The 20904-nt window shown below is 38.9% G+C and overlaps 3 protein-coding genes across 10 annotated transcripts in view; 2 read left to right on the forward strand and 1 right to left on the reverse strand.

Annotated features, from left to right (window-relative positions):
- Positions 1-2666, reverse strand: part of akap9 (A kinase (PRKA) anchor protein 9) — a 73028-nt gene extending 70362 nt beyond the window's left edge. For all 4 annotated transcript variants that reach the window (XM_038725397.1, XM_038725396.1, XM_038725398.1 and 1 more), the window contains exon 1: positions 2414-2666. In XM_038725397.1, coding sequence (XP_038581325.1) covers positions 2414-2461 — 48 coding nt within the window. In that variant the 5' untranslated portion in view covers positions 2462-2666. The remainder of the gene's footprint in view (positions 1-2413) is intronic.
- A 4575-nt stretch (positions 2667-7241) lies between these two features.
- LOC119907080 (transcription termination factor 1, mitochondrial) lies at positions 7242-10363 on the forward strand. Of its 4 annotated transcripts, none has more exons than XM_038724654.1 (2): positions 7242-7338; positions 8572-10363. In XM_038724654.1, the coding sequence occupies exon 2, from the start codon at positions 8621-8623 to the stop codon at positions 9779-9781; it is 1161 nt and encodes a 386-aa protein (XP_038580582.1). In that variant the 5' UTR covers positions 7242-7338; positions 8572-8620; the 3' UTR covers positions 9782-10363. The 4 variants fall into 4 exon arrangements, with proteins under 4 accessions (XP_038580582.1, XP_038580580.1, XP_038580581.1 ...); XM_038724652.1 differs by having other exon boundaries at positions 7287-7509; XM_038724653.1 differs by having other exon boundaries at positions 7305-7343.
- Positions 10364-10528: 165 nt separating this feature from the next.
- On the forward strand, positions 10529-20321 carry dus3l (dihydrouridine synthase 3-like (S. cerevisiae)). 2 transcript variants are annotated; one of them, XM_038724657.1, is made up of 16 exons: positions 10529-10598; positions 10981-11090; positions 12956-13220; positions 13324-13675; positions 14177-14253; positions 14360-14455; positions 14646-14687; positions 16293-16445; positions 16617-16733; positions 16985-17050; positions 17308-17418; positions 17571-17667; positions 17896-17971; positions 18293-18481; positions 19255-19383; positions 19499-20321. In XM_038724657.1, exons 2-16 carry the CDS (start codon positions 11014-11016, stop codon positions 19569-19571), a joined length of 1920 nt encoding a protein of 639 aa, XP_038580585.1. In that variant the 5' UTR covers positions 10529-10598; positions 10981-11013; the 3' UTR covers positions 19572-20321. The 2 variants fall into 2 exon arrangements, with proteins under 2 accessions (XP_038580585.1, XP_038580584.1); XM_038724656.1 differs by having other exon boundaries at positions 10555-10832.
- Positions 20322-20904: the final 583 nt, after the last annotated feature.

The following is a 20904-nucleotide window of genomic DNA, read 5'->3' on the forward strand; positions in this document are numbered from 1 at the left end:
ATCCCTTGGATCAAGTAAAAAAAACACTGCAGTGCTCTCCCCCTCAGCCAATCAGAATCATTCTGAAAATGCCGGAACATGCTATAACCCTGATGTTTGATTAAAAATCAGTGCTGTTTAACAGACTGTGTGGGACTTATCTACAGAAAAAACAAAGCATAATGGAAAATCCACATTTAATGTGAATTTCGTTCACCAATTACAGTAAGTTTAAGTTGATAAAATGTAACTGCACTGGACTTCACAGGCAATTTACAGAATTTCTTCCTGCGATTGGCACTATAAGGTGACTTCACAGAGGCCTCGCTAAGTCTGGGTTTAGACAGTGTGGACCTGAAAGAGGTAAAAGATGGGGTAAAAAGAAAGTACTGAAGAGGTAATATTAAAAGTCACAGACTTCACCCCCTGTTGTTTTTAAAACGTGCCATATCTGAGTCTGTGAGTTACTTTGACCCAACACAAAATCTTTACACCATCTTGGGCTCATCACTGCAGCGTCAAGTGCTTTTCAGCAACAGAGTCAAAAATAAATAAAATGAAACTCCTTATCTGCCACACAACTGGAGAACTGAGCCAAAGTCTTCCACGAGTAACTCCACAATGCTGGCAATGCACTTGTCAACATAAGTGAAAGCAACAATACATCTGCAGCTAATGGATTGGAACAATAGCCTGGCAACAGCAGCACACAATTGATGCTTTACTCATTGTCTGGTATGACTCAATAGGCACTTACTTCATTTCCATCAGGCTATATAATAGATGACTGACAGTTCTACCTTCACTCGCATATACCTGATTCAACAACCACATTAGCCATTTACTGTCACAGATTTCCAAACAGGAAAATCACAGCAGCTGTCTAGACAATGTCATGCTTTTCTGAACTATCACCAAAATCTATTTCTGATAAAAATTTTAAGCAAAAAGGTAGACACAAACCCTTTCATCTTATATCTAAAACAACGGGTTTAAATATTTTTTCTTAAGCTTTGGAAGTTTAGAGATGCAGTGTGTCACCATCTAAACAATCCCCATAGCTTACTGATTGACTCAGACATATATCAGCTTGAACTCAATCTGAGCTTACAAGATCCAGTCTGAGGCTGGGAGGCTATTAGAACAAGTAATAATGTCCTGGAAATTCCTGTTAACCATTATCCGTGTTTTATTCAGTGTAATATTGTGTGAAGTTTCTCCCCTGCATGTGAGGACATGGTGACATGTTACTGTGTAAAAAAACCAAACAAAAAAACAGCAGTTCCTCCTGTAGTACAGAGGGGGCTTTTATAAACCAAAATGCCAAAGCCAAAACCACAGAGATGGTCTTTCTCATGGTCTCTCCAGCTGTGCTAACCTAAAAGCCAGAGCACCAGTTCCTGTATGAAACCTGGAGGGACCAAAAGATACACCAAACACAGCGTATTACATGTTTCTCTGCAGTGTCAGGATGGGAAGCATTTGGAGTGTAGCACATATGCTTGATCCAATTTGCCACATGTCTTCAGAGTGTGTTATTATCATACATTATCTATTTTATACCCAACGTAGTGGAAGATCATATGGTGCTCTGATCAACTTCAATTTATAATATGATATGCTGTTAAGATCTCCTTGCAGGCATGTTATTGACACAATTCATCCCAGAGATGTTTGGGTAGACAAATATCAATAACAGAGCTGCTGCAAAGTTATACAATAAGGCTCCACTCGAAGCTATAAGAAGTGACTAAGCATAGCTCAGACAGAGCAGCGTGCCATTTATCACATGAAACAACGCTCACATCTGTGACAAAAATAATGAAACTGACATAGGCGTCAATGCAGCTTTACAAGGCAAAAGTCCAGCATTGCCCTTCTTTGCATCAATTAATGGATTGGTGGGGGGCTGTCCTGACCTGAATGTCGATGTTGCTGGTTTATAAAGTCAATGTAACACAAGTTTGGCATGTGGGGCAATGTTTGCTCTAAGTAGTGGGGTTATGTCCTGTAAATCCTGTTACACCAGCCTGTCAGTCTCACTTCGGGTGGCGTTTATTACCTTCGGATAACAAAGTGACGGCTTGGTTTGTGGGTGCTTAAATTAGCACTGCCTGAACACTCCTACACGCCAGTAAAAAAAAGTAAAATGAAACACTTGAGTAACGTTGGACAGTTGCAGCATGACAAAGGAGTCTGCGGCTAGCAGTAGCTATGCTAACACCCCGGCAAGCCGACCCCGGCTGTCAGAGCGGGGCGCATGTTAGCTGGGACTGACAGCTGAGAGGGGGATTAGAAGGGGAGGGGGGACCAAAAAAACAGCTGACAGACCCAGCCGTGAGAAAATAAGTTGTCGACAACGTTACGTTACTACTTTACAGCAATGGTAGCACTGTTAATGAGTTATGCTAACGCCAAAAACTGAGAATCCTACCTTTGCTTTGCCGGCCTCCAGCTTCTTTTGCCTCTCCTCGTCTTCCATCACCGCGGTCCCAGTGGCTAAAACAAGAGGGAAACTGCTTCATGCGAAATATCAGCGAGATAAATCTAAAGAAACGAACGGGTAATTATCTCTCGTCTGGCTGCCAGCTCGCTGATACACACTTCTACTCGCATTGACTAGGTTCTGTCTCCTTGTTGGTAGTCCGCCGCCGCCATGTTTTCCACGTAAACATGAGACCCAACTATGATGACGTCGTGTAGGTTCCTTCACAGCCACGCCCCCTGGCATTCCACTAGTGGTGCCTTCACGTGCTGTCAGAAATGTCGTAATTACTCAATATCCAAACGTTTACCCCAAATATCAGAAATTACTTTACACCCAAAAGTTTACCACTTTACACATAGTTCTATTATTCTTTTATAACTTGCATCTGTTTGTTCCATATGTATATGTTTTATGCTAACTGTATGTTTGTCTATGTCTAGCACCTAATCACCATAACAAACTCCTCACATGTGTAAAATACTACTTGGCAATAAAGCTCTTTCTGATACTGATTCTGATACTGTTGGGATTTTATTCTATACCAATACAGCTATTTTAAAAGCGCATTACATGTTTTGTATGTAGAGTCTAACTTTGTAAAGTAACTTGTAACTATAGCTGACAAATAAATGTAGTAAAAAGTACAATATTGCTCTCTGGAGAAGAAGTCTGAAGTGGCATGACATCAAATGAATGTTCATGTACCTCAGAATTGTATACATACAGTAAATGCACTTTGCTACATTCCAACACTGTGGCCTAATAATCGAACAGCTGTTGACTGTTTAAAACATCTTAAACAAAACACATGGTTCTGTTATATTTTGTATTTACTTACTGAATTCATAGAAGCAATACAAACATGGCATAATGGAATAATGGAACATGGAATAATTTAATGTCTTAATGTACAGCAATTTTCTAAATATCATTATTTACTTATCTAATGATTTTCATAATATCATAAATTTCACTGCATTATTCAGTCTGAATCCTGCTTAAAACGTCTGCTCAGTTTCTATGGTAACGAGAGGAGAGGTTGCCAGAGCTGTCCCAGTAGAGAGCTTTCTTAGCACAAAATATTTTCATTTCAAAGCAGTGTTTTTCTTCTAAAAAAGGCTTCAGCCATCACCTCACATTTTACAGCATGGCACTTGATTGGGCTATTCTGAGCACATTTCATACAATAGAGGTATGTATACTCCTTTGAAAAGGAAACATCTGAGCGTACTTGGCTGAATGGGACAGCAGGTAACATGAGAGACTGGCATCAGTTTCTGGGACAGATGGAGGTGATAAAGGACAGGATGGCCAATATTTCACTTGCAGACAAGCTCCATGCGGAATCTATCGTCAATCTACTAATAGTCTATTTTAGAACAAGTCAGTCACTTCTTGTAAGCTGAATGTATTCCCTGCATCTGTTCTGCAGACATTTTCAGCATATAGCTTAAACAGCAGTGATAGCCAGCCTTGATTGTCAGACTGAATTGTCATTTAGGGTCACTTCATTCATTCATTCTTCTACATGATCAGCAAGTCAGGTTTGGAACCAGTGATAATCAGGGCATAGCCCGGAATTTAAGCTGATTTTTTCCCATTTTCTGCCTCCTTTATTTGATTCCTATATCTTTTTTGTTGTTTGTTTTATGTAAAGCACAAAACTATACAAATAAACTTTATCATTAGGCTACTTTATTGAGGATAAATTTTCCGTAAAAACATTGCCAGGAAAATTTTGCTGGTGGAGAGATATTTGAAATGTATCTCTCCACCAGAGTATCTCAGTATCTCACATCAGATACTACCCTTTTAATTTTTTTCTCCCCAGTATAAAGACAAAGGAAAGTCTAAGAAAAACCATACAACTTCTCTAATGTCTGTGTATTTGCGATAAAAATACAAGCTATTATTATTATTATTATTACAAATAAAAATGCAACTTAGGGTTGTTAAGAATCTCCAAATAAATGCAATCAGCATGGTGTAATTAAGCTAGGGCCCTAGTGGGAACAAAACTGTTAATTTAAAACATCTTTAAAATAAAGTATCTTTTCAGGCCACAGTCCTGTCATCTTATGTTTCAACAAGGTCCATAAAAAAACTGCTAGACTCACATAAGTTACCAAAATGTGAAAGTTTCTCCTACTCAGAAACATTTAAAACATACCAGCGGCCGTAGCAGGGGAGGATGCTCGGCGTCTTCGGCTGACAGGAGCTGAGCAGCTTATAGTCTGACAGATCTTGAATTCCACCCATCTTCTTTTGGACATTGTCGCCAATTTGATCCCACCTGTGAACACCCGATGGTTGTGCCACAGCGTCTGTGAGCATTTGAAAGTTTCGGTAGTTTCTAAATTATTGATTCACTGAAGGAGTACAGTGTCAGCAGTTACCCAAGCAACATTACCAAGGAGACCACAGCAAATGGATCAGGACAGAATTTCATTTAATTTTAAAAACCCAACAGCAGACATATTCAAGCATGAAGAAATGCATAAATTCCTTGAACGTCCATGTCCAAGAGCTTCAGAGGGAGCGAGGGAAACTAGCCACAGAGAAATGGAAATGGATTCAGAGAAGCAAAAACAAACTGAAAGATAGCAAAAGAAACTGCGTATTAGCTATGCTTATAAGACATTAATATACTTGTGCTTTTTATAAGAACATGGCTGAGGGGAAGGAGAGTAATTCAATTGCCAGCTTATTAGGTAGACCTATCTCAAACCAACCCAGTCTAAAATAGTTGGACAGAAGTGTAAATCCTACCTTACAGCCAATACTCTGCAGTGTGGACCACTGCAGGGCTTTTGTATTGTGCCATCTCAATGACATTACAAAAAAAATTAAGTTATTGGAGAAAAAGTACCGAAATTCCTTTAGAATTTCTGAACTTTTTCTGATTTGATGTAGGCCTACAAGTTATTTGAAATATCTCGGACAATATGTTACCTGAAAGCAAAGAGAAGTACATATAATGCCGTAACCGATGTTCTTTTGCTTTTGCTTTTCGTCTGTGTTACCTGAAGATTCATGATCCAAATGTCATGTCAACAAAAACAAACAAATTAAGTGTATCAGACGGTGTTACAGTTTTAACTAGGTGTAGGCCTACATAATAAACTGGCAAGATGTTACGATGGAAGCAGCAATAAGCCACTATAAAGTGCAAAAGATGGAACGTGTAGAAACTGTCTCACAGACGAAAATGCATTTTGCCTTGTTGGTGTAGGAGCAGCCTCCTGTCTTGTGTCTTCCACTTTTCTCCATAAACAGGCAGAAACATATGAGTTGCTCTCTTCATCATCACACATCATTATGCAAATACAGGCAAAAGTGCTTTGGACAAGTGTGAGAAAAGTGGTCCTGAGTGTAAAGTAAACCGTGTCCTGTTGATGACTGATGGCGGTTGGGCTCATTCGCATAATGAAGATATCACTGTGCTGCGTTAAAATATTCACGAGTGTTGGGAGTCATCAGTAAAAAGAAGCAATGGGTCAGTAGGTTTTTCAGTGCTAAGCTGCTGCACCACATGGCAAACGTTCTTCTACCTCATGTCAGCTGTGTGTCTGACGTTAATTAAGTATTAATGCCTATAACTCACGGTCCAATATAGGCTACTCTACAACTTAGTATTTTAAGATTACACTGAAAACATTAAGCTTGCTAGGTATCATAATACAGCTGTGAATGGACGGGAAATCCAATTTCATTAAGGGTTTTGTAAGTCACTGAATAGTACTTACTTAATAATACTTATTTACAGTGCAAAATAGCAATGCAGTTATTCAGGGTCGTCTCCACTGAGAACACAGAGGCCATGCCCTTTATGTTGTTTCTGTGAATTTGGGGGATTTTAACAACCTAAGGAGGAGCATGTACACACAACTGATAAATGGTGAATTTTGAAGGCAGGTTCTATTATTTTTTAGACTATTCTTTTCTTAATTTGGCTAATTTTAAACAAATACTTAATTGAAAATAAAATTTAATGAAGGAATTTAGTATATCTACACCAAAACTACATACTGGATGTGTGGAGAAGGTCTTTGAACCATTTAAAGCATCAATTATGGAGATGAAATGCACACAAAATAGAACATAAAGAAATGTAGTGGTTAATCCTTCAGCCCTGCAACCATGTTGTTGGGTTGTACACTCTCACAGTTCTTGCTTAATGGGGACTATAACATTAGTTTGACCTATCAATTCAAACAGCATCTTGTTTTGATTTGTTTCTGATTAAATCCTTATAGGTTACTTCATAATCTTATCTTATCTTATCTCTTATGAGCAGTGTTGGGAAAGTTACTTTGGAAATGTAATTGGTAACTGATCTAATAGTCGTTTTCAAAGTAATATAACTTATTAGGCTACATTTAGAGGCTTTTTGATTACTTTTCTGAATTTCTAATCAATGTTTTCCACTGTTAACCTTTGTCAAAAGACACCTTGAGAGGCAATTTCTCTGGCAGACGGGTGGGTGGTGCTGCAAATTCAAACACGGAGAACCAATCAAAGGATCAGAATAGCATCAAACTTTACTAAACGGAAAAATACATCGTGCACATGGAAAACATGCAAAGCAACGAAACATTTATTTTGTAATTAAATTATCTAACTAAATTTCATGTTCTCCCTAATAGTAGTTTTGAGTGTTTTCCATGTAGAAAGACAGAAACTGTGCAAACCCTTTGCTTCCATCTAGTGGTCGAATGTAAGCAGATGATCCATTTTAACTCCAAAACGCTAGATGACGCTAATTAGCAACGTTTGGATTTCTTATCCGGGTGACAAATCTCGCGAGAGTTTCACGTTTCCGTTCTGATTTGGACAGGGCTGTCAAACGCTGAACTCCGCTAGCATGACAAGTAAAGTTAGTTATCCATAGTATGTGTTTAATTTACTTTGTACAAGAAGAGTAAGGCATTGATACGGTGATAATTGCATGTGGTAAATCTGAAGCAGTTTCTTTTGGGGTGAATCAAGTTCCTTTGCGGATGAATACTTAAATTAACGATGTGAGGGCAGGATAAACTGAGGTAAAGTTACACTTTCTAGGTACACTTAAGTTTTAGAACACCCCAATTTTTCTATTTAGTATTGAAATATAAGCAGTTCAGTCCAGTGAAAACTGGGACAGCTGTAGAAATGTTGTCAACTTTCAGTGCTTCATTTAGTTACTTCCATTGCTAACGTTCCCAGGGTGCAAAATTAACATTTTGTTGAGTTGAAAATGCGTATCTCTGATATTTACATTATTTCTCAGTTTTTCTGACCTAAACTTTGTCTTTTGCTTCTTTGGTTATTCTGTAGCAATGGAAGTAAGTGAAGCCTTGAAAGTCGATGCAAAAACAAAATTCCAACCTCAGAAGCTAATATTGCAACAAAAAAGGCTTTTAATGAAAGAAGACAGACCAGTTGGTCAAAGGTTGATCCTACATTGAAATAATGAACAAAACTCTCTAATTTAATTGTTATTTTTTCTCTCTCTGGAAATGTCTATGTTGGTGATGTAATTGTTGTTTTCACAGGATTTAAACTACGTACATTTCAATAAAAACTAGAAAAAATGGGGGGGTCTAAAACCTTTGACCAGTAGTGCACTTCACTTGATAACTTTTAATTTATGCTTCTCAATTTCTTTTACGAGTTACCTTGCAGATTCAGAGTTTACATACAAATCTGATCAACAAATAAAATATGACGGATTGAATTTGCTAGCAGATAAAATGCTCCAAATCGACCAGTTAGAACATTGAAATGCTGCAGACATGTCTATACATCAATACTTAATCCAATAATATGTTATAATTATAAAATGTATATAATATAACACTGACAGGGGCAAAGTACTTTTGATACTATAAGCAAATTTTACTAATACTACCTACTGTACTTTAAAATTAAGTAAATTTGACTTTTTCTAGTAGTAGCTAGCAAAATGCAGTCAAGTATGTCTGGATTATTACCTATAAAATACCTATTACAAACTTTATTCTGGTGTGCGCTGTTTATGACCAACTGAGTATGATTGTATTTTGTTTATTTGACTTGATTCTTCTGTTATTATTCAGCTAAATATGCTGTGTTTCTTCTCTTAGGTCCACTGACACTGGCAGTGATGTTACAGTGTAGCCCTCCTAATTAAAAATGGCAGCAGTACGTGCAGTGAGGGCTCTCTTCAGCCTCCATCGATCAGTGATGTTGCAGCGCAGCGTTGGGCTTGTTCCAATGCAGTTGGCATCAGCCTGCCATCCCAGGAGGCTTTGCAGTGACCCCACAAGAAGTAATGAGCCAAAGCTGCCAGTGAACCCAGAGAATACATCTCTGCTGGAGAACCTCAATCTCCTGGGAGTAGACGTGAAGATGGCACGCCAGCGTCAACCTGGGGTGCTTCGTAAATCCTTCACTAATGAGCAAGGTCTTGCTCGATTTTTGCAAGGCAAAGGTGCCAGCCGCAAAGTTATTGCCAGCATCATATCCCGTTATCCCCGCTCTATCACCCGCTCGATTGAACACTTGGAACAGCGCTGGGAGCTGTGGAGAAATATCTTCAAGACTGATGCAGAAATTGTGAGCATCCTGGATCGCTCCCCTGAGTCTTTCTTCCGGTCCAGTGATAATGGGAACTTGGAGAAGAACATAGCTTTTCTGACCTCGCTGGGACTGAACACCAAAGACCTCCACCGCCTGCTGACAACAGCGCCGCGGACATTCTCCAACAGTTTAGAGCTCAACAGGCAGATGGTGGAATTTCTGGAGGACATCTGTGCCGAACTCGGCGGGAAGAATCCAGAGCAGTTTCCTAAAGCCGTCATATCCAGAAACCTTTACATTCTCATCCGCAGCACAAAGCGAGTGAAGGCAAACATTGATATCCTGAGAAATTCTCTTAAGTTGAGTGACTCAGACCTGCTTGCTCTCCTTCAAGGCCCTGGGGCAGAAATTCTGGACCTTTCAAATAAATATCTGGAAAAGAATTTTAACAGTCTCCAACAGAAGATGGTTTCACTTGGCTGTCGTAAAGCTGACATAAAAAAACTAATCATCAGCTATCCAATGGTTCTGTACATCGGTCCTGACACGCTGAGCTGTAAACTGGACTGTCTCCTAAAAGGAGGGATAACAGTGAAGCAGATACTGGAAAAGCCCAAAGTTTTAGACTACAGCACACAGAACATTACAGGGCGACTAGAGGAGCTGCAGAGAGTGGGATATGACTTTCAGAAGAATGGCATCAACATCTTGGACTCCAGCCGAAAGCGGTTTGATGCAAAGATTGAAAGACTTGCTTTCCCACCAGACGACTAATTGTAACTGTCTGTATTATGGTGTTTGGTGCTGCTTATTTGTTAATGTAGTAACTAAAATGTGATTTCTGACTCCTCTTGTAATATTTCAGATATCTGGAAGGACCACAACTAACAGTTGTTTCATTATTGATTAATCTGCTGAGTGCTTTTCTTGATTCATCACTGGGTCTCTAAAATGTCTGAACAGAAAAAAGAAAGCGTCTTCAAATTGCTTGTTTTTTCCAACCAGTTCAATTTAGTATCACATAAGGCAACATAAGCAGCAAGTCCTTACAACGGAGCTAGGAATTTTCTTGGCTTGAACGATATTTCAAACAATCAATTATCAACATGGTTGCTGCTTAATTTTCCATGGATTGACCTATCGTTTCTCCCTTAATATCCAGTAATTTATTAACAAGAGTGTTATTTTTGTAATACTGCCTTTTCCCTTCCCCTTAATATGCACGTGTAATGCTCTTGAGAAATTATTTTGTTTTTCCTGGTCAAAGAGCTATAAATTACATGTTGGGAGAGCTGCTCTTCTAATTCATGGTAACATGCAATGTTGAAATAAAAGTGAGATCCAAAGAAAAAGGCACAACATTATGATTTCATTTCTTATGTAATTACTGATATATTAAGCAATATAGAAGATGGGTTTTGGTGCCACAGTAAGACTTAACATTTTATGCATATTCAAGTAACAGGTTATCTGAATATGTTTAATCTCTGGGAGATTTACTGTAATACCCGGAACCAATGCCCGTCGGTCAATACGCCACGGACCTTACCAAGCCGCTGCACAACAGTTTCCTCACGCTGTTGCTGTACAGGTTAGTGTGGGACAGTGTAGTGTAATCCAAGTTTAATGTATTTGTTTATTGAGTCTTGACAAGACTTTTCATCGCTATAAATTTGCGTTAAATGCGCCAGCTAGCCAGTGAGCGTCAACAGCCGTTACGTTAGCTGTTAGCTTGTTAGCTGGGTGAGGGGTGTTCAGTTAAATTCGCTGTTCGAGCAAAGCATGCTACATTAACTGTTTATTTTGGCACCCTTAATAATAACAGGTAAGTAAACCTGTTAATTACAATCCAATTGTATCAGGCAGTTTACTTCAATGGAAGTTAAATGAAGTAGCCACAGCTGACGATGAGTTAACAAGTAAGTTAACGTTAGAGTTAAATATGCAGCTGGTGTACTAACGATATGTTTTAGGAAAAGGATTGGGGGGAAACCTGTGAAGGTGTGATGGAAAACGCGGTAGAGGAAACCGGTGATAAGAAGACCGATGTATTCGTAAAAGGTGAAGCTGCCATCAAACCAGAGTAAGTAACTAGCACTGGTGATGTTCCAGCCAAAACGCTGAGCATCATGTCTTCTCTTAAGAGGTCAAAACTGCCAACAACAGTAACTTAGTATAAAGAACAACTTTATTGTCAGACCAACGTTTTGGCTTGTGGCCTTATATTATCCTGATAGAGATCTTTAGACATTTCCCCTTGTCGACATCGACGGTGAAGTTGGCTTCCGATTCGGCAGTTAACTTACGGGGAATTTAAGTGAAAGTTAACTTACGTTGCTATGCGACCGATTGTCTGTTTGCAGCTTACTGCTGTGAAAGCTGTTATGCATTTTAAATCGCACTTTAGAGTATTTTCACAAATTGAATAAAGGTTTCACAAATCTGAAACTATGTTTGATTGAAACTTTAGCAGCTCTGGGACAATCTAATCCAGGTTCGAAAGCTCTAGGCATAGTGGTTTTTGATCTGGCCCTGGTCTAATATGGTCTGCATGTGGAGAAAAAGCAGTGAAATTGCCTTTTTTCTTTTTCACAAATAAAATAAAGTTTTCTATCTAAATTTAAGGCTTTGCCTAAAATGCATAACAGCTTTCACAGCAGTAAAAGGTGCAAAAAAACGGAGAATCTGTCCCCTTAACAGCTAACTTCAGCGCTGTTGCTGCAGGGATGCCCTGGCCTACACATCATATTCTTACAGACTTAAGAAAACATCTTTGTTTGGTATATATCCTTGCAAATCACTCCATAATCATTTAAATGTTTTCAATGAAAATGAGAAATCATTCCCTCCAGTATTGCAAATTTTCAAAATTGTTCAGCCCATTTCTCAGCCTAATCTGAATAGAGTAATCCACCGTTTTTCAGCAGCATGGACTCCTACTTTAAGGTAGTGGCCCTCCCATAGCCATTTCACAGGCTGAACGCTGCTTTGTCTGATGGAGTCAATAGGACAACACAGTCAGCAAAAAGGCTTAGTAGCTATAGTGAATGCACTTGATTTCTTGCACAGAGTGTGGACTGAGCTCTTGCTCGTGTTTTACATGGCCTGAATAGTCTGAATCTGTGGCTCCTATAGTACTTTTGCCATTAACTGAGTAATAAAGTTATCTTGTGACAGTAGAGTAGTGTGCAAATGTGACAAAATGGTATTTGAATTCATTCTTACTCTTGTCAGTAATGACAAATAATATCCTTGGTCTTAGCTGTCAGACAGTCTCACATCACATTGCTTCAGCAGAAAAATACATACACACACATACAGTCGCAGGGAAATGTATGTGAACCCTTTGGAATTACCTGGATAAATTGGTCATAAAATGTTATCTGATCTGACAAACACAGTCTGGTTAAATTAATACCACACAAACAATTAAATGTTTTCATGTTTTTATTAAACACACCGTGTAAACATTCACAGTTAGGGTGGAAAAAGTATGTGAATCCCTAGGCTAATGTCTTCTCCAAAAGCTTATTGGAGACAGCCAACCTGGAGTCAAATCACTGAGATGAGATTGGAGGTATTGGTTAGAGCTGCCCTTCCCATTAAAAAACACTCACCAATTGTTTGGTGTTGTGTCGTATTAGTTTAAGCAGACAGTGTTTGTCTATTTGACTTTGATGAAAATCAGATCAAATTTTATGTCCCGTTTATGCAGAAAGCCAGGTAATTGCAGAGGGTTCACATACTTTTTCCTCCGACCTTATATTGTAACACATTAATTAATAATAATAATGATAATAACATGAATTAAAGGGCAGGGCACTGATGGTTAATATTTGCACCATTTTATACAATGGCCATTACACATTCTCTTCAGATATTATTTCAGGCTGTTACACCACCAAACTGACAGGATGATTACGCTTTTTTTTGTTGTCATATTTGCAGATTTCTAACAACCAAAGACAAATTTCATGGGTTTATAGACTCAGAGTCTACAAAAAGAGAAACGACCAGTGAAAATGACAAAGTTGAGGAGAAAAAGGAGAGTCCTTTTGAGGAACCTGAAGCTAAAAAGCCCAAACTGGAGACGGAGGAGAGAAGTAATGCGGGAAAACCAGATGGTAAACGACTACGGGGACAGAATAAGTCAAGGCCACACATTAAGCCTACCACCTATGAAGAAAAAAGACTGTGTCTCTCAGTTATCAAGGTACAAAACTTTAGCCAACCATTCACAAATGCCACATACAGTAATTTCCGAACGCTATGTCACCTTATTCTTGTCATTGTCATGACTTTTTCAATCCATGCAGGACAATAGGGAATGCCCCTTTGGAGACAAATGCCACTTTCACCATGACGTAGCAGAGTACATGGCCACTAAGCCCGCTGACATCGGGGAAAGCTGCTACCTCTATGACACATTTGGGAAGTGTGGTTATGGTCTTTCCTGCCGCTTCGCAAAGGCGCACACTACACCTGACTTCAAAACCATGGAGAACGCAGAACTAATTAAGTCCTGCGAGGGCAAGACCGTGGTGAAGAACAGCCTGAGTAAAGACCTCCAGAATAGTCTGAGGAAGCGTTCTGTGGCCTTCAAGAAGTCAGCAGAGTACCTCAAAACTCTCTCAAACAACAAAGACAAAAGAGAACCGCAAGGAAATGGTAAGACAAGGTTTTAGATAGATCTTGGGCACGTGTCCCTCAGGAATATTGTTAATATTCTGCCAGTGTTACTGCTCCTCCTTAAGCATAAAACTTTTAGTCATCATTTTTTCTGAGTCTCATAAAGAGTCAGTTAAGTGGTTAGAAATTATACTGACAGTATAATTGTGTAAAAGTGTAATCAGCAGTGAGTGAAGTGAGTCTTCATGGCACTATTGGGACTTTCATTTATTCAGCTCATCTAATGTTAGTCGGGCAACATGCATGCCGCTCTTTATCATTTGAATCAAACAGGTGTTGAATAACAACCTGTATGAATGTATATCCTTGATTTAAGAGCTACGTACTCGCTGTTGCTGCTCATCAAAACATGCCTTATGTTTGTTTCCAAATATTTTGTGTTTTCAGACACAAACATCTTACAAAAGTATCTTTGTATAAAATGTGAAATTTGAATATATTTAAATTTGGTATTATAATTAAGTTTTTTCACACACCTAGGTGATGCATGTGCACCTGCAGCCCCTGCAGATCCAACAGGACTGGGGCAGCGTGCGTCAACTGAAGCAGAAACACAGGTACAAACATCTGCTCAGAATACTACCTATTATTTTTATATATAAATATAGTTGTGTGTATGTGTTTTACATGTACACTATCTTTACATGTTTGCTTTGTGACCAGGTACAGGCCAGCCCAGATAAAGAGCCTCCAGTGAAGACAATTGGCCCACTGACTGATGTAGATGTCATCAAGTTGCGCCAATGTGAAAAGAAACAGGTATATCTCAGGAGACCATCTTTCCTTCAATTATATTTTCTTATAGAATGGTTACTCATTTAAAATAACAAGGAATATTGTTAAATTATTTTTTTGCTAAATAAGTGTACAAAAATCCTACTGATACTGATACATTTTAAAGTAGTCATGTGGATTTTCTTAAGAGTGATTTTCTATGTCTGTGTTCTAGGTGGACTTTCAAGACAAGCTCTACCTTGCTCCTCTAACAACTGTAAGTACTACCAGACTGATTTACTGTATGTCACAAAAGTACACCCCTCACATTTGTTAATATTTGATTATATCTTTTCATGTGACAACAGTGAAGAAATGACACTTTGGTACAATGTAAAGTAGTGAGTTTACAGCTTGTATTACAGTGTAAATATGCTGTCCCCTCAAAATAACACATCACAAAGCCATTAATATCTGGCAACAAAAGTGAGTACACCCCTAAGTGAAAGTGTCCAGATTGGGCCCAAATGTTCACCAGAGCTTCACAGGTTGCCACTGGAGTCCTCTTCCACTCCTCCTGAGGACATCACAGAGCTGGTGGATGTTGGAGACCTTGCACTCCTCCACCTTCCGCTCAATAGGGTTTAGGTCTGGATACTCGCTTGGCCAGTCAGTCACCTTTACCCTCAGCTTCTTTAACAAGGCAGTGGTCGTCTTGGAGGTGTGTTTGGGGTCGTATTATGTTGGATATTCCCTGCGGCCCAGTCTCCAAAGGGAGGGGATTATGCTCTGCTTCAGTATGTCACAGTACATGTTGACATTCATGGTTCCGATGAACTGTAGCTCCCCAGTGCCAGAAAACAGACCATGACACTCCCACCACCATGCTTGACCGTAGGCAAGAAACACTTTTGTCTTTGTACTGCTCACCTGGTCACCATCTGAACCAAATAAGTTTATCTTGGTCTCATCAGACCACAGGACATGGTTCCAGTAATCCATGTCCTTAGTCTGCTTGTCTTCAGCAAACTGTTTGCGGGCTTTCTTGTGCATCATCTTTAGAAGAGGCTTCCTTCTGGGATGACAGCCATGCAGACCAATTTAATGCAGTGTGTGGCGTATGGTATGAGCACTGACAGGCTGACCCCCCACCCCTGCAGCCTCTGCAGCAATGCTGGCAGCACTCATACGTCTATTTCCCAAAGACAACCTCTGGACATGAGGCTGAGCATGTGCACTCAGCTTCTTTGGTCGACCATGGCTAGGCCAGTTCTGAGTGAAACCTGTCCTGTTGAACCGCTGTATGGTCTTGGCCCCCGTGCTGCAGCTCAGTTTCAGGGTCTTGGCAATCTTCTTACAGCCTAGGCCATCATTCTTTTTTTTTCAGATCCTCAGAGAGTTCTTTACCATGAGGTGCCATGTTGAACTTCCAGTGACCAGTATGAGGGAGTGTGAGAGTGATAACACTAAATTTAACACACCTGCTCCCTATTCACACCTGAGACTTTCTAACACTAATGATTCACATGAAACTGGGGAGAGAAAATGGCTAATTGGGCCCAATTTGGACATTTTCACTTAGGGGTGTACTCACTTTTGTTGCCAGCGGTTTAGATATTAATGGCTGTGTGATGTGTTATTTTGAGGGGACAGCAGATTTACTCTGTTATATAAGCTGTACACTCACTACTTTACATTGTAGCAAAGTGTCATTTCTTCAGTGTTGTCACATGAACATATATAATCAAATATTTACTGTGAGGGGTGTACTCACTCTTGTGAGATACTGTAACGACTGAGATTTGAGTTATTTATGTAGTTGTATGGTTAAATGCTGCCAAACAAAGAGGAGTTGTCAGTATAGTTTATTTGCTTTTTGTAGTGTGGAAACCTACCATTCCGTCGTGTGTGCAAGCGCTTTGGAGCAGACATCACCTGCGGGGAGATGGCCATGTGCACGAACCTGCTGCAGGGACAGCAGTCAGAGTGGGCCCTTTTGAAACGGCATGAAAGTGAAGATGTTTTTGGCGTCCAGGTGATGTCATCATAGATCACTGAGGCTCTTCAGAAGTCCTCAGAGTTGTTGAATAGCATGTTCATGTTGTTATAACCCCGGCATGGGGATGTTGTCAATGTCAATTTTTCAGTGAAGAGAATATTTTGAGCAAAGATTGCCTCGGTTCTGAAGTCCAAATCCTGTCTCCAGGTGGAAGGCTGCTTCCCCGACACCATGACGAGGTGCGCAGAGCTCATTAACAACAACACTGATGTTGACTTTGTAGACATCAACTCTGGATGCCCAATTGACCTTGTCTACAAAAAGGTAAACCAAGTAGTCCCATTCACATTAAAGGAACGCTTTATACACACATGCTGCAGTGTGAAAATGTTTGAAATTGTTATTTCCAAACCTTTATCTTCCCTCTGTGGTTAAATTAAGACTCTCCTTAAAGAATAAAAAAGCTTCAAAATATTCCTCAAGAACCCTTGAAGAAGTGTTTGTTTTCTTCAGTGGCTGAGACAGAATCATTAAACAGAGAGTACCAATGATGTTTGTTTGCTTTCTTTTATCAGGGTGGAGGCTGTGGCTTGATGACACGTACCAGAAAGTTTGAACAGATAGTCAAGGGAATGAACTATGTAAGTGTTGATCTTTTACCTAATGAATAGCACTGTATGCATTGTTTTTTTTAATGAAGGCAAGCAATCCTATAGTGTTTTTTAAGAAGAGATTTTTATCTGTTAAGAGGAAATCCAACAAGTAATGATTAATAACAAATTGAAAATATAACTGTACCATGAAAACAATCTTTTTCTCTGGCTTGGATCGTACGTGCAGTGAATTTCACTGTTGCTTGGAAGTTAAAGGCTGCATTAAAACTCTTATCTGCCCAAAGGTCCTTGATGTCCCTTTGACAGTCAAAATTCGCACTGGTGTTCAGGAGAAGTGCAACATTGCACACAAACTCATCCCTGAGATGAAGAAATGGGGCGTCTCAATGATCACAGTAAGTCTTGTAGTAGAGGAAACCTTAATAAATGTGACAAGAGTTTGCTAGTCTAAAAAGAGAGATGTATTTTAGCAGTCTGAAAATATATTTACTCTGATTTTATGTCAAAGATCATATTTAATATTTGTCATGCTGTTGTTTTCTTGCAGTTGCATGGCCGATCCAGAGAGCAGCGCTACACTAAGTTAGCTGACTGGGACTATATCACCTCCTGCTCCAAGCTGGCTAGTCCCGTCCCACTTTTTGGTATGTGCATATATAAAGAATGTAGCTGCAAATTGAACAGAACAGCAGAATAGGGGGCAATGGTAAACAAAGATGAGAAAAACCACCTCCTCTAATGGGGGGAAAAAAACAAAACTCCATTTATATAATTTGTAAATGTCAAGGTTGTAAAATCATGCACAGGTTGTAGAACAATAATTTTTTTGTGATGGTGAGATGAACTAAGGTGACCTGTCTTTATTGTCCAAGGTAATGGAGACATTTTGTCCTATGAGGATGCCATGAAAGCGAGGGAGACTGGTGTTTCTGGTATTATGATTGCAAGGTTGGTGCCATTCAAGTTATTACACACAGCTGAGACACAATATTGAAACACATAACCGAATAAATCAAGTCAAGTTATTTTGTGGTCTACCCATAACCTTCAGAGCAGTAGGACACTTTTAGAAAAGAAAGTCTGCCACCTTTGGAATAAATATTGAAATATATTTATTTGACAGTCATAAGTTTTGGCATTATTCACCCAGACTCACCCAATATGTTTAGTATCCCAATATTTTACGTAGTAAAGTTGAATTTGACAGTAAAATAAAATGTTATATAAGCATTTGTATGTTTGACTTTTGTTCTGATTGGCTTTCTTCAGAGGTGCTCTCATTAAGCCTTGGATCTTCACTGAAATAAAGGAGAGCAGACACTGGGACATCTCGTCCAGTGAGCGACTGGACATACTGAGGGATTTCAGCAACTTCGGCCTGGAGCACTGGGGCTCCGACACCAGGGGTGTGGAGAAGACCCGCACCTTTATGCTGGAGTGGCTCTCCTTCATGTGCAGGTAGGCAATGACATGCACTTCAGTATATTGTATTTCTTCTACTTCTTCTATGAACAAGCCTTATTCAGTACTGTTTTTAATTTAGTACTGAAACAGACTGAAACAGTATGTTTATACTGGTAATAACAGTATTTTTATAGTAGGCTTGCTGTTAGTCATGGTGTTGTAAGTCATCTCATTAAACAGTGTTGAGTCTGTGGGGATATCTGATACTTTTTCCAAAATGTGTTTGATATTAATAAAGAACAGCAATTATAAAAGTTATACAGTCCCGTGAAAAGTATTCCTTTGTTTTTGTTGTTCACTGAAGACATTTGGGTTTAAGATCAAAAGATGAGTATGAGACAAGAGTTCAGAATTTCAGCTTTTATTTCCTGGTATTCACATCTAGATGTGTTAAACAACTTAGGAATTGCCTTAACCATTCCAATACTTTTGGAGGGGACTATATACGAGTGGCTCCAAATGGCTGCAAGATGGGACTTAAAATATAAAGCTGCTATACTTATATCCTGGGTTCACAGAGTACACATCTGCTGCTTGAATAGGAATATATGGTGAATGTTTTAAACTGAAATCTAAACTTAAATCTGATCTATGACATCCCTGTTAGGAAACACGGGATGCTCTTCTGTCACAGGACCACTCAGTGAATTAGGTCAAAAGAAATTAAGCAAAGAACTTGTCAAACATTATCTGGCTTTCATATTGAAAACTTAATGAAAAGTGAACTGGAGAGGAAATAAAGATGATGTCCCATCCCTGTCCCTCAGATATATTCCAGTGGGTCTGTTAGAGCGAGTGCCTCAGAAGATCAATGAGAGACCTCCGTACTACATGGGCAGAAACTACCTGGAGTCGCTGATGGCCAGTCAAAATGTTGGGGACTGGGTCAGAATTAGGTGAGCAGAAAACTGTGTTAATCTGCAAGTATCATTCAAAATCAAGCAACACTAAAATGTATTGTTAAAGTGATATATTTACTTATTATAAACTCTGACTTTATCCCCTCTCCAGTGAAATGCTACTTGGACCTGTACCGAACAATTTCAACTTTTTGCCCAAACATAAGGCCAACGCCTACAAGTGAATTTCTACTTCACTACTAAAAAAACAAGCAGGTTTTTCTTTTGGCTCTAGAGAATAAGATTAAAAGAAAGGAAATTATTGTTTTAAATGATAAAGACTATTGAATAGTCTGCTTATTTGACTTGTGGTGCAGTAGTAGACTATATGGGTGTTTCTGTTCTTGTACTGAAAGAATAAACTCTTTTGCCTCCCCGAGAAATTTCTCTTATTTTACATTTTTAAAATAAGTTAAAGAGGCTGAAAGGTGTGATATCTGAACCATCATCATGGAAGAACTTTAAAGCATAAAAGTCCAGCAATGCTCTGTGAAATACATTTGATCATAGCTGTTTACAAAAAGCTTTTCTTTTGGTGATTGAAATGAAAGCAAGCTGAGTTTAATTATTTCAGTCAGTGAAATTAATCATTTAAATGTTAATGACAGCCTTTATTAGATACAACTGTAAAGTTTAATCTATTCAACATCTTTGTGATAAAATGTATTTGTGTGATGCCTGCAATATGGTTTTTACTCAGAGCTGTTGATTCTACTTTTGAGATGGAGAGTAGATTGTTTCATATTGTATTTAATCTATTTTAATGATAAAAACAAAAAAAAACATGATCATACTTTACATGAGGAAGACAATGACAATATTAGAGACACCTCCAAATATAATGCAGCACCCAAAGGAAACCCCTGTGTTGATTAAAAGTATAACAAGCAATATCCATGGTATTTAAAAAAATAAAATAATTCCAATAATTCTAACATGCTTGCATTATTCAAAATGTCTGTCTGAAAGATAAATTCCAGTTATACTTAAGAAAAAATTTCCAGATTTCAAAAAGTGTCCAGGAGGGCCTTCCCATTGATTCATGGCTGGCGTCAGAGTTGAGCTGCTGGTGGTCGTGAGTGTGACTGCACCAGGATGAAGTGACTTAGGTGGCAGTTAAAAATGGCGAGGGGGCAAATCTTTAAGTGTGTGTATATATATGTATATGTATGGTGTGTGTAAATGCTTCAGCACATGCCCTTTTTCTTCCTCAATCAGGGGTGCTTTTTAGAAAAATAAATGAATATGTATATTTATTCCTGTTTTCATACAACTTCCCTGTCGCACAGTGTTTTCTTGGCTTGTGTGAAGGTGATGAACAAAAGACTAAATTACCAGTGCCTCAAGTTTACCGCTAATTAAACAAAAGACATATACAGTGGGGAGAACAAGTATTTGTTACACTAATGATTTTGCAGGTTTTCCTACTTACAAAGTATGTAGAGGTCTAATTTATCATAGGTACACTTCAACTTTCAGAGACAGAATCTAAAACAAAAATCCAGAAAGTCACATTGT

The sequence above is a fragment of the Micropterus salmoides genome, unplaced genomic scaffold (genome assembly GCF_014851395.1).
Source record: "Micropterus salmoides isolate LMB-PRFRI ecotype aquatic unplaced genomic scaffold, ASM1485139v1 Ms_hic_scaffold_17, whole genome shotgun sequence".
Classification (NCBI taxonomy): domain Eukaryota; kingdom Metazoa; phylum Chordata; class Actinopteri; order Centrarchiformes; family Centrarchidae; genus Micropterus; species Micropterus salmoides.